The following is a 13,686-nucleotide window of genomic DNA, read 5'->3' on the forward strand; positions in this document are numbered from 1 at the left end:
AACAAGGTGCAAGAAAGAAGGAGCATTAATAATTTTGCAAGACATAACTGACAATTTCTTTTATGTAATCGTAAGATTAATTTCACAAGACGTAGCTTATAGCTGACGAGTATCACCGCAATTTGAATTTGTGTGTAACTCGTAGCACACCGTTCAATCATAGTCCGTGTATCGGACTAAGCAATGACATTGATTCGTCAATTATGTTTATCACATTGTCGAAATCAAGACTATTTCAAATACAATTTTAGATGACTAGATCCATATTTTCTATTTATATCCGTTTTTTTGTCTCTACCACTTCGATTAACAACATTCCATTCAATGTTCTAATACTCTAATAGTTTAGGATAAAGAACTAATTGTGTTTTTGTAACATAACTCTAACAATCGATAACGTATTTCATGTATATCCATTATCGAAAAATTGATATACCATGTATCGGGCGAATAAAATGTATTTATAACTGTAAACACTTTTCTTTTGCCAAAACGATTTTTTCTCCCGTGTACTATTTGTCACAGACGCTGACTAAAAGATAAAAATTTTCGGTTGACATACCGATGTGCGCTATTCAAAGCCTTGAGTTTTTATTAAAGTAATACAGCCAGTAAATTCTAAGATTGTTCGATTGTTACAATATTCTTTCAACCCATACTTCTACTGATTTTTCATTCCTTATTTCGTATTTAAAACTGTAAACACTTTTCTTTTACCGGAACGATTTTTCCTCCCGTGTACTATTTGTCTCAGACTCTGACTAAGAGATAAAAGTTTTCGGATGACATACCAATGTGCGCTATTCAAAGCCTTTAGTATTTATTAGAGTAATACAGACAATAAAATCTAAGATTGTTCGATTGTTACAACATTCTTTTCATCCATACTTCTACTGATTTTTCATTTCTTATTTGTAATTCCCCAGTTAGGAGTTGTGATAATTTGTGATTGAAATAGACTACTGACGGCATATCATTGCTTAAAAAAAATTTTATCATACTCATTATCGTTGGATATTCATTTATAAATATTTATAATACGTATATAACAGGGTACATAAGGGGTGAGAAAAATCTGCGGCTTCCAGTCAGACTGGGCTAAATAACGAGAAGTGTATAATATATCACAGCCCTGCATCAATATTGAGTCACTCATCATCTAATACTTACTATATGCACATATACGGTTAATTATCATTTAATAAAAAAAATATATATATATATATATATATATATATATATATATAAATATACATATTCATGTCTGTGTGTATGTATACATACCCGTTTTATATACATATACACACATCCATAAATTGTGTCTCAAAATTGTTAATACTATTCAGCGATCAGTAAACTAAACACGTCAACCAGGAAAAAAAATTTGTGTATAGGTAATAAAAAAAACAATCCAATATTGTGGACATGCCGAATAACATTTTGATAACACATACGGTATTATTCCGAATGTAAATCGAGGTTCGTTTTATTGCTAATATGACCCCCAAAAGTCGTCCTCGACTCATACGCCGGCTCGACTTATGTTCGGGATTCTTAGAAAATTTACCTTACAGACTGAAATTGTTTTTTATGAATAGTTCAATCATCCAATTAAACCAATGAAATTCATGCTTGCGATATTTTAATCCACTCAAGTTCCATTGATAAATATACTTATTTAAAAAAAATTGCAATTTATAAATTAATATGTAAATATAATCATATGATATCAATTTTGTCATAAAAGAGCGACTTATGTTCAATAACTAAAAAAAAGTTCTGAAATGCAAACTGAAGACTAAGGATCTTACTTAAATCTTGGACTTATGTCCAAGGTTGACTTATCTTTGGAACAATTGAGTATCTTCTTTCAGACTATGACTAAATTGAAAAAAAAAAGGCAAACAAAACTATCGGGAATGTTACTTCATCTTCATTTAGAGTTTATTCAATATCAATAAAATAATTGAGGAAATTATTTGGGTTACCTATTATTCTGGACTGAACTTTGCTGAAATATTTCTCAGGAATTTTGCATTTTGTGAAGCCACTTGGCGCAAATTGCTTTTATCGCTGTCTGCTCGAGTCTGTCTGCCTCCTTCAGAATCCTCTTCACATCCTGAGCTCTCGAATGTCTCACAGCGAGGAGATAGGCTGCCTTCAATTGTTGACTTTCGATGTACATACTTATCTGAGAAATCATGAAATTGTGATACATTATTTTCTATACCTCAGTATTTTGCATATTTTTGGCAATGAATTTCTACCTTGAGTTCCAGGTCTGTAATCAGCTTTATAAGGGTATCAACCTTGTCCTTTGAATTTGAACTAGACTCCATTTGGGAGTATTTCAAAAGAACTTTAACACAGTGCGCCAGGACTCGATCGGATAATGCATTTGTTTCCGGAGCTCCTGAGCTTCGACAACATTTGACTAGCTGCTCTAGCGAACCAACTTTTTGTTCGGATGCCAAGATGTGCCCAGCTAGCGAATAAACCTTCTCGGACCGCAGATTGTAATCTAGAAAGATGAATAGAAATGAAAAATGCAAGTTCAATAATTTTAGCTTAAAAGAAAAATCACCAGTCTTCTATATCTGAAAAAAAATAAATTTGCTTCTTACTTTGAATTATTCGATAGGCGATTCCAAAGCCTTCCTCAACATCGCGACCACAAAGAATCGCTAACACAGCAAGTTGTGTTTTTTGCAGCTGAGTACCGAAGAGAGTGGGCAACTCTTGAACGTTCAAATTTTCATTTTCCATGCTCAAAAGATGGTCCAAGAATTTTCTGACGTCTCTTTGCTCTTGTTCGCTGTCTCGCAAGAACTTGGCAATCTCCATCTGACTCGATATCGTGTTTATGTGCTTATCAATGTCGGACGGCTCGAGTTCCAGAGTAAGAGCACTTTGACCGCTGTGTTGAGATCCTGTGCTCTTCCTTCTCTTCGGCCCTAAGCTGTTCGCCTGCAGTTCCGTCTCCAAGTGTTTTTGAGCTTGAATCAGAAATTGGGAACGGCTACAAAGGTCAGTGTAATCAGCAGCCTCGTTGACATAAAACCGTATGCAAGATATTGAGGCCCTGACGTAGTCCTTGATGAATATTTGGAGCTGATACAAGGTGTGCAGAAGTTTCTTTGTCTCCAAGCTGTGGCATGTGAAAACCAGATAAGTTTTCCATGAGAGCAAATTCGGGTCTTTGGTACGCATCGCTTCGTGCAAGTTATCGACCAGCCCGTTTTTCAAACAGGGCAAGTAAACGCTGCTGAAGAAAACCTCTGGATCAACGTGGTTACCCATCACGTGGAGAATACAATCCTCGTACTTTTCATGCTTGATGAAAAATTCCAAGATCGCGGAGTGGCTTCCGTATGAAAGCAAATAGTGCAAACTTTCATGATAGTAAGCGGTGTCGGTGATCGAGGCTGGTTCAAGGTCGTAACATCGTCCCTGACTGATCGACTTAATGTTGTTCAAAGTTATGGATACGTCGAGGGCAGTGAACGAAGTGGAGGTAACAGCCTTGCATGAATGCCGGTTGAAAGTCGAGCTCTCGATAATCTGTAAGATCTCTACCAAAAGTGGTGGATTCTTCATCGGACGAGTTTTTTCTCTGCTCCTCTGCTTGTCGCCGGTCCTCGCGCTTGAACGGCTCTTATTATTATCAGTCTGACGAGAGTTGGGGAGAAATACCCAGTCGTCAAAGCTCTCAACTTTGTCCAAGCAGTGAGCGAACTTTTCCCTCGCCTGATTGTAACACCCGACTTTCAAGTACGCCTTCCCCCAGACGGCCCAAACTCCCTGTCTATCCAATCCTGCCTTCGTGCTGACATCCAAGGCCAGAATCCAATGCTCCTTTTCGATAAGCAGATCTCTCAGTTTCCTAAAGGCTCGCTCGTTGATACTGTCGGAGGGAATAAGAGCCGAGCAGTCCGACTGTACCAGAGTTGAAATAAGATCAATGTGTGATAGCCAGCGGTCACAGTGATCCAGTCCAGCGTTCAGCGATAGCTTGGCACACTTGACCTTGGCGGCAATTACAAGAGAGCGCATCATCTTCACGAGCAGCATAAGATCGACTTCGGGGTTTGTTCTTCCAGAGCTGACAGGACGCAGCAGCTGTTTTATCTCGTCACATCGGTCCAACAGAAAGCTGTGGTGAAATACGCGGTGTATAAGAACAAGATCGACTCTTATGAGAAACGAATTAGAGTAGAAGCAGAGACAAATTGATCTTATTGACGCTGTTTGTTGACGAAACACATTCAAACCTTGCGTATGCCTTGTGATCCGAGTGCAGAGTCAGGATGGCTAAGCACAGAGATATGCTAGGTGCGTATTCGAAGGAAAATTCATCTCTGAGAGTTTGGTTGAGGGTCTCGTCCAGCGTCAGTTGCCAGTAATCGAACGGTTCACTGCTCGGAGTCGAAGGAGGGGCGTGCTGCAACCGCAGCAACGTTTGACGTTTACAGTCGTTGCAGACCCTGACGAGCACCGAGTCGGGGTACGTCGGGACGCGCATTCTCTGCTGCGAGCAGACAGCACAAATAACTCGGCCGCATCTACGACAGTGATGCCGTCTGTTGAACATGGAGAATACGACCGCCTTGCAGCAGCTGCAGACCCTCGCCTGCAGAGCAGAGAAAAAGACAGGATTAGGCAATTTGTGACTCGGTCATCTTGATGCAGGGTAAAAAAATAGACATCCTTGGAGCACCTTGTCGTTTGCCACCCATTCGTCTTTAGTCGGAACCGTTACGGGCATCATGAACTCGGTGCCCTCGATCTCGTTACTCGACGAGGAAGAATCTTTGGACTTAGACTCGATTCCGTCGCGCTGCATGGCGACCCTGAACTCCAACGACTTTCCAGCATAGTACCTGACTATCTTGTCGGTGTCTTCCGGCAAAATACTGGCTTTCGGCAAGCTGTCGGATGCCAATTTCAAGATCTTGTGGAGAACTTCAAATTTCCCGTTCATCAGTAGCTGTTCGAGCATCAACAACGGCTCCTTCAACAGGTGAATAAATGCAGATTTCTCTCTGTAATCGAGTTGCGATAATATCTCTATGCTGACTAAAATCTTGTGATATTTCACCGCCTCCTTAGGTTTACATCTGTCCAGTAAGTAATTCGTGACAAATTTTATCGCTGTAATCGAATCCAGTTTGCTCAGAACTCCGTTGCACAGTTTCATTGCACGATTGATGGGCAGTGCTCGAAGTAACTGAAAATGAAGAAAGTTTAATCACGAATCCGTGCTGGAAATGTTGATAATCGAAGCTCGTTTATCACACTCACCTTTGTCGCAGGTTCAAAATCCTTCCGATCATTTTCCAGCAGCCCGATCAGCAGATCCTGATTCACCAGGGACTGCATTTCGCTTGAGAAACTGTGATACTCGAACCACTCTAAGCAGAGTTCAAACTTGTTTGCTTCGATCAAAGATTTCATTATTTTCATTGGGTCTACCTTGTTTGTCGAATAAGCATTCCCATACCAAGTGACGTGCTTCATGTCAAGACTGTTTCCAAACTGAGGTATCATTTTATGAAGTGCCACCAAACTGCGCATCGTCGCATCCAAATGCTCTTGACAATAGCCAGAGAGCTCAGTTTTATCCGAGTGGTTGAGAACATAAGTCAAGGCATATTGGCATGTTTCCAAACGCCAATGCGTTAGATTTAATGAAACAGTGCATGCCAAAACATGAATATTTTTAATTTGTCGCAGGTATTCAATTACCTTTTTATCATCCAGCTCCAACGACGAAACTAGAATACTCAAAATTTTATCTTTCAACGAGAAAATCTCGCCATCATTTATCATCAAGTTGTCGGGTAGGCAGTTTATCACGTTTAAACACTGCTCCCACTTGTCCTTCTTTATCAGTCTTTCAAGATGTGCCCAAAGTTCTTTTTGCGATAAATCTTCGTGCATGCCAAACATTGCCTGGTTTTCGCCAAACGCATTACTCAAGATTTTCGTGAAGCTTGAGCGTAGAAGATTCTCGAGACAGCCGCAACGTCCTGTGTTGTCGCCCATCTTCTCAGAGATCGCTGGATCCGTCCTGTGAATTTGTTGCACCAAGTAACGCAAAAGCCAGCAGTGAGCCTCAAAGTATTGCAATAATTTTTCATCCACAGTTCTGCCTTGCCAATGGTTCAACGAGTGAATGTTGTTTGAAGATCGACGGACGTTTTGTAAACTATTTGTAATGGAATGATCGATGCCGGTGTAATTCAGTCTTATTTCGTACTGGCGCACCTGCGGGCTGTACTTCAATTCAATGCTGTTTTCAACATTTGTATTCAAGAACTTACGCAGGGTGAAACTCTCGTCAAAGTTACAGCCCAAAGTCTGCTGAGCAAGACTAGCATTTTCCAACAAGAAGTCCTGATACCGACGTACCATCTCCGGCAGCCAGCATAAATCGATTTTGGTATCGTTGCCGGCCGGTTGTATCAAGTGGTGATGTGCGATGTAGTTCTGAATCGCTGCATTCAGAGCTTGGTCCAAGTTTCGTGAATCGTATACGAACACCATGGGTGTTCTCGAAAATTCGTTAGCCATAGCAAAAATTAGCCTCGGATCCTGGATGAGATCCAGATCCTGCCAGGCAACTTCGTTGACATCTTCGATTTGTTTCAAAAACTCCAAATCCCAAGACAGATTTCCGAGCAGCTTGAATCGGAGGGTGGCCAAGGTGACCAATCCCAATTCACCAATCTGATACCCAATATTCATCATTGAAACAACGTGCTGCAGTTTGTTGCACGGAGCATTGGCGGACCAAGTGGTCAACATCGAGTGCAGGAATAAAAGATTCCACAGGTTCAAGAAGAACGTAAGAGTTTCATCGCCACTGGTCAATTCGCACAGATTTAAATTCGCGAGGCAAGAGGTTCTTCGCAAAATACTCAGAATATCTGAATTCTTAGACAAACTTTGCAGGTTGTTGTATCTCAGCACCGAATTACTTGGATAAATATTAGAAATAGTATCCAAGAGCAGTGTTAAAATTCCGGCTACGCATTCGTGTGGCTTTTCCATATCGTACTCAGTCAGCATCTGAAATATAAAGAATGTTATCAGCATAAATTATATTAGCGGCTACTCCTAAATTTCGAAAACTTACCGAATCCGCTAAATCTTCGTTCAATACAATGTAGCCAATTTTGTTTGTCGATTTTCCACTACCCAGTTTTTCATTAAAAGGAAATTTGGGACAGCAGCTTACGAGTAAGCTGTGAACCAGGTTGACGCGAAGTTTTTTGGCAACGCTGTCCAGTTGGTCCAGTTCAACACCCAAGTCAAAATACTGGTGCCCAAAGTAAGAATGGATCGGGAGTACCAACATGGCGTACAGAGTCTCGTCCAAGCGTTCGTCTGTGAATAAAAAATTCATCATCTTTAGATGCAATGACTGTAGAAGTTTGTCTTCCAAGAAACGTAAAATTCTTACTTTCGGTCCTTGGGATTATCGTTTCAAGGACACTCAAGTGAGTAAAAAGCTTGCTCAAGTAGGCTCCGCCGTTGCAAAACTCAGAGACGAATGCGAGCCCCTCCTGACTCGTGGTAAGTCTATTATGCGAGCGTTCTTTTTGGGCCTTGCCCCTCTCCAATCGAGACAGATTTAATATTGTAACGACTTTTTCCACCTCGTTCCAAAGCTTAACTTTCTCGTTAAACTTCTTAATTGTCAACGGCACGCTGGCGTCGCAAAGAATGCTCGGCAGAGACGCGTTTAATTTACTCTCGTAAAAAAGTTTACAAATCTTTGTGAAGTACGCAGGGTACAAGCTTTTCTCAATAATTTTGCACAACTTCATATATTTCGTTGCTACTTCGCATAGTTGCGAAGAAAACGACCGCGACTGACCCGTCGTCAAGGCAAGGTCCAGTACAGCTATTGTCAGTAATTCGTTAGTTTTAACCTCGTCCGGATTTATCAGACGCAAAACTGATTCGTTCGAGGCGAGAAAAGTCTCGACTTCACCCATCGCTCGGGATGTTTGAATACCTTCCAGCGCCACTTGCCTTATATTCTGTAAAATGGAAGCATTAGATGTGCAGAACTATAAAATCAGACATTCTCCTTGAGGAGATGGTCAGTAGGCGATGAAACAGTCCTCTTCATTTGTTTACCACATTGGATATGGAATAAAATTAAACTTCTTTTGCCAGCGTACCTCAAGTGTGGAAGTTTCAAAAGTTCGATTTACAGCTTCGGGTGTGCTGACTATTTGAGGTTTTCCCTTCATCCTGTGCCGAAATTGGCAAATGGCTTTTGAAAATCGTACTTCGCCATCGAGCTGAGAATTGTTCAAGTGAAACATCTGAAAGATGTGAATATGAAGAGATAATTTATTATCATTGTCATTCAAATGACACTGTCAATCAGCTATTTTATGCTGACAGAACTGATCGGAAATGCAATATTATACGTTTCTGATTGCGTTCGGACTTGGGGCGAGATGTGCACTTTCTTTCTGGCCACCTGCCTACAAGGTAGATCTAAACGACAGAAAAGTCTTTGTCATTGCGTCAGACGACACAGATTACGACGAAGAAAGCGAAAATGAGATGATTCAGGCTGCGGATTTGGCTCAGTTTGAATCCCTTGCCGACGACGAGGAGAAGTACAAGCCGTTACATTCTCACGTTGAACTCTACAACAAACGGGCGGCCAGAACTGCTACAGAGTTCACAGAGGCCGTTCCCCTTTTCCAACCGAACTTTAAAGACATTCATGAATTGGTTGAGGAGGCTAAGCCATTTATCGCCGGATTCAAGCGTGAATTAGACAGAGTAGGTTGTCTCGATCAAGGTATAATTTATCCACTTGGCCAAAATAAAGTGACCCTACATAATTACGATTAGTACGACTTCGACGACTTGGAAGAACGCGTTTATGAAGCTGTTAGGACGAAGCGAAACGTTTCAAAATCTGCAATAGGTAACGAAATCCACAATTCGGAAGCTGCAGAGTTTTTCAATAAAAGCAGCCTGAGTTTAAGTGCATTTACAAAGGCAGCAAAGGATCTTTGGACAACAAAAAAAGGTAAAGAATCAGAAACGGTGACTGAGGAGGATAACGGTGAGAGTGAAACGCTAGAAGTACAAACAGCAACGTCAAGCAGTGATTCAGGAAACCGGACAGATGCAGAAACCTACGACTATGATCTGTTCAAAGCTGAATACTACCAAGAATTAGAACACAGTAAAAATGACAACAGGACTTTCAACTATACGGATAACAGGGAACTTGAAAAAACAGTTGGAGATGTGTTTAAAAAAATTGTGGATTTTAAAATGCCAAGGAACTGTACGCAGGAAGAATTAACAGAATTCGGGGCAAAGGCTTTGGAGTGCTTGGCGTATGATTATAAACATGCCAAAGGCAAAAAGAAGGTAACGAAAATATTGCGCAGGACATGGGTCGTGGTCAAGGTCTGGATCTGCGTATATTTATGCGTCGCCGTTCCTTGCTGGTGTCAGAAAGGTGTTATTTTCGATCGCTTTTGCTAACCTGTGTCGGACGGGAAATGACTCACGAGATATTTCTTTCAGGATGGTGCTGTTGTTGCTGTCACTGCGGCTTCTGTTTCCCCAAGGAGAGGATTATAAAAGCAAAAAGATATTACGCCGACAATCCGCCTGGTGTTTTAGTAGAACATGCGAACTCGGAGATAAAAGAATCAAAGACAACGGAATTTGAACCGACCCTATTTGAACTCGAAGCATACGAAAATTTCGAGTCGGCAATAAGAAATTTGTGATAATTAAAATCTCTGATTACCTCGATAACTTGTTGGGCTTTATCAAAGTTACATTTCCACAGACATTGCATAATCAGGCTTTCCCTTGAAGAGAGCATGAAGTTCAAAATAAATGAATAATTCTTATCCAACACCGGAGACTTTTCAACTGCGTTCTTCTTCCCATGCTTTTTCCTGGTCCCCGAGGCGCAGTTGGTGTTGCCGGTGTCTAGAGATCCAGCGTCGGAGCTAAACTCCAGTTCGGACTTGTTGCGGTCTTCGCTCGACGAACTGTCATCTTGGTGGTAAAATATCGATTTAAAAGCAGCGAGTTTCGAGGTCTTCAATTTCTTAGTCAGCAATGTTTCAGAATAACATCTTTCATCTTCGTTCTTCGACGTTTGCGACCCATAGTCACCCACCCTTTCAATGAACTGAGAGCTTGTCAGAAGCTCCAACCTCCAGATTGCATCGGTGATAGCCCGACTGATGTTGGCTAAACTTTTACGAACGTGTTCAGTTGAGTCCTGAGATCCTGGTTCCAATTTCATCTTGGTGCATTCGATTCCTGCATTCAGGATCGCATCTTTCAAGCTGTGTAGAAGGTCTCTGATTATATATTTGTTGCAGATAAATCCAGACTGCATTAACTTGTAATCAGATTGTAAGACCTTTTTAGTATCAGCCTCCTCCTCGCTGTCTTCAGAATTACTGTCAGTGTTGGAAAAATCCTCATGGCGTAGAAACAGCATTGAAAATATATTCTCTATAGCTTCCAGTCTTATGTTCAATGGAAAAAGGTTCTTCAGCGTGTTCCGCATTGCTGCCAGACGGTCTCCGACACTTTGAGCCTTGAAAGAATAGGAATCGGAGAGTAGAATGGCTCTCAAGGCGCACAACATCGCGTAGTATGCTTTAAAGGTGGCCTCCGAACATGGGGAGTTTTTAAGGAGTTGTTGAATTTCCTCAGAGTTCCCTTCGTGCAAGTCAGTCATTGAGTTTAGAGTGAATAAGATTCCGTTGTCGAGAAGAAGTGAAAACACGTTTTTCATTGTCAAATCTTTTTTCAACTCGTATCCGAATTCTTTCTCCAATACTGTTTTCTTATTATTTAAAACCCACTCAACGACGTTTAGCTGACTTATCGCAACAGTTTTCAACTCTCTCCAAATTTTATCCTCCCCAAAATACAGTTGACATTTTTCCAAAACGAATCTCAGTCCCTTGCAGAAGTTCAAACTGACTCGCTCGTCTGCTTCGACAGGTACCCTTGAGGCACAGGGCAAATTGCTCAGTACTTTAAAAAATACTGCCAGCCACAGTCCTTCTAAATTTGGGGCCGACAATAACATTGACACCTTGTCAATGTAGCCAGCAGCCAACAGGGTGTAGCAAATATCCTAAAAAAAAAAAACAAAGAAACGTATGATTCTATGGTATTAGAGTTTGCTGCACAGTTGTATTTTACGAGTGCCTTCACATCGGTATTCGTGAATATTTACCAGAATGTCGAGCAGCCAATGGCGTGACTGCTTGATCGTTCTGTACACCAATTCTCTGAAATTGAGTCGAACATCTCCGGCGTTGGTGAAATTGAATATGGCGTTGCTAATTCCCAAAGCATTTTCAATGGAATCTGCCGACTCGGAACGCTTTAATATTTCGTTAATAAAGACGAACCACTCTTTTAAGTACTCGCTGCTTCTCCTGGTGTAAAGTGCAAGTTCGACGTCCTGGTTATCGCAATTTGCAAACAGAGAGGGAAAGAGCCAGGTCATGAGTTGATCATTATTATCTTCTGTGAGTTGAAGCTTTGAGAGAATGCTTAGCAAAGTTCCAACTGACTGATCGTCAAGTTTTCTGTCATTGGAAGACAGTAAGGGCGTTGCCTTGACTTCCAAATAACCCGATGACGATTTCCTTGGTACAGTTTGATCAGCGTTGAGAAATTTTTTAAGGCCATTAATGTACAAATTTTGTAACTCGACGTCGCTTTCGTTGAAGAATGGTGACCAAACACACAGCAAACTTTGTACAACGAAGCAGGCAAGCGGAGGACATGTTCTCAGATTTTCTTCCAACAATTTTCTGCTTTGGTTGGAAAGTTTGCCGACTTTTTCCTTTACCTTTTTTGAATCCAATACAAGTTTGAAGAGATCGAGGAGCTCCTGGGGAAGTTGGTTGAATTATTAATGTAAACGGTATGGAAATGCGGTGGAAAGAGAACAAACATAGTTTCAACAACGAAAATCTGACCTTCTCTACTTCACTGGGTGCAGCTTCGGTTAAGAACTTTACCGCCAGAAGAAATTCAATGTGTTTTGGTTTTGCTGCTTCATTATTTGCTCGTAGAAGCTCCGATATTTTCCAAATGATCCAACGATCTTCGTAGTTATTCTGGACATTCCTAGAATAATAAAAAGAACTATAGATGAGAAGAAAGGTGGCAATGAATTACGTAATTATCAGGAACGTTTATATGAGATGAGAATAATGATGCTTGAGGTTAAGCTAGATGTTCAAATGATTAGTGTATACATGTGAAGTCGGTATTAAACTTACGGATCTGACTCAAGGAGCGAAACTAGGTGCAGGATTTCGTCCTGAGTGAAGCGATCCGTTCGACTGTCAATTTCAGCAATCAAAGTAGTCCAAGATGTGTACCATAACCTCGAAGCTACACATTTATTTATTTCAATCAGCCCTGCATTTCCCTTCATATCTGTGAAGGTTCACTTGATCAGTCAGTTACTCGATCCCAACATTTAGAATTTTACTCCTTTCACCCGAATCAATAGGATCATTTCGCGTTCTAATCTTCGTGTTATGGTGAACGTCAAAATCGCACTTTGTACTCTTATGAATCACGTTGATCAACCGATTGTCATTTGTTATCAACAGTCAGTTTCATTTCTAGTCTGGAGGTGTTGCGTAGCCACGTGGTTTTGGTACATTCAAATTATCTTTCGCAACGCGGGGCATAGTTTAAAGAATTAAACTCTCCTATCTTTAGTTTCAAGCCGGCCGATTGTTCGCGATCGAAAAACTCTCTTGCAATGACACTATAACAATTAATACCCCCCCGATTAAACCGTAATTAACAATGAGATAATGAGAAATTTGATCAGTGTGAAACCGGCTGGAGTTCGACGACTGGCAATTGTTTACGAGTTTTTTGTGGAATGGTTTGAAAGTTACGACCGAAAACCGTGGAAAATTGAATGTTATTTCCAAACGGAAGTGTTTTCTGCGCTTCTGAGACTCCATAGCATCTAAAAAAAAGGCTCCTGCTAATCGATCCTGATACTGAAACTCTGTCTATCCGATGATAGGACAATACTTTGTTATTGTTGTGAATCGAATACTTAGATACATCATCGATGACCTGGCAATATCTACTGGTATGTAATACATGTAATGCGAGTTAAATTTGCTTTCAAACTCAAGAGCCGGGAGAGGAGAAGCCGAAGTGATCTGCCGGGCGAAATGAATAGACTCTGTTCTCATTTTATTTTTCATTTCATTTCGTGAATAACTTTTTAATAATAGTATCTGTAAATTGGAACAAAAAGTGACGCAGCAATATTTCCCTCCAATTTTGCCCTCTTTAATATATTCACATAATACTGCAACGACGCACGACGATATACATTTTACATATGAATGTATATACTCGTAGCAAAATTCTAACTCGCTATTTATAGAGACGCATTTTCATTCACCATATTTTTTTTCTCTCTCATTCTGGTTTCGTACATATGGTACGAGCATTTTTCGTCACAGCGACTAGGCGTTCATTTTTTAAAATTTCTTCTTTACTTCACTTTTGTTTCAACGTATATTTTCTGAGCTGCTGTTTCTTCTATACCTGAAACTTGGATCGTCCAAGTTTCATTGAAAACTTAAATTATGCATTGCTAATACA

The 13,686-nt window shown here is 40.6% G+C and overlaps 1 protein-coding gene across 2 annotated transcripts; it reads right to left on the minus strand.

Moving 5' to 3' along the window:
- Nucleotides 1–44: 44 nt before the first annotated feature.
- On the minus strand, nt 45–12,697 carry LOC107224801 (zinc finger FYVE domain-containing protein 26). Of its 2 annotated transcripts, XM_015664995.2 has the most exons (13): nt 12,324–12,697; nt 12,018–12,168; nt 11,264–11,929; nt 9,803–11,161; nt 8,193–8,339; nt 7,466–8,048; nt 7,139–7,389; nt 5,302–7,071; nt 4,718–5,227; nt 4,272–4,630; nt 2,625–4,153; nt 2,268–2,521; nt 45–2,191 (listed from the first exon to the last, which is right to left on the minus strand). In XM_015664995.2, exons 1-13 carry the CDS (start codon nt 12,479–12,481, stop codon nt 2,024–2,026), a joined length of 7,905 nt encoding a protein of 2,634 aa, XP_015520481.1. In that variant the 5' UTR covers nt 12,482–12,697; the 3' UTR covers nt 45–2,023. The 2 variants fall into 2 exon arrangements, with proteins under 2 accessions (XP_015520481.1, XP_015520482.1); XM_015664996.2 differs by lacking the exons at nt 11,264–11,929; nt 12,018–12,168; nt 12,324–12,697 and having other exon boundaries at nt 9,803–10,355; nt 10,433–10,641.
- Between the last annotated feature and the right edge of the window lie 989 nt (nt 12,698–13,686).

This window comes from Neodiprion lecontei, chromosome 7 (assembly GCF_021901455.1).
Source record: "Neodiprion lecontei isolate iyNeoLeco1 chromosome 7, iyNeoLeco1.1, whole genome shotgun sequence".
Classification (NCBI taxonomy): Eukaryota; Metazoa; Arthropoda; class Insecta; order Hymenoptera; family Diprionidae; genus Neodiprion; species Neodiprion lecontei.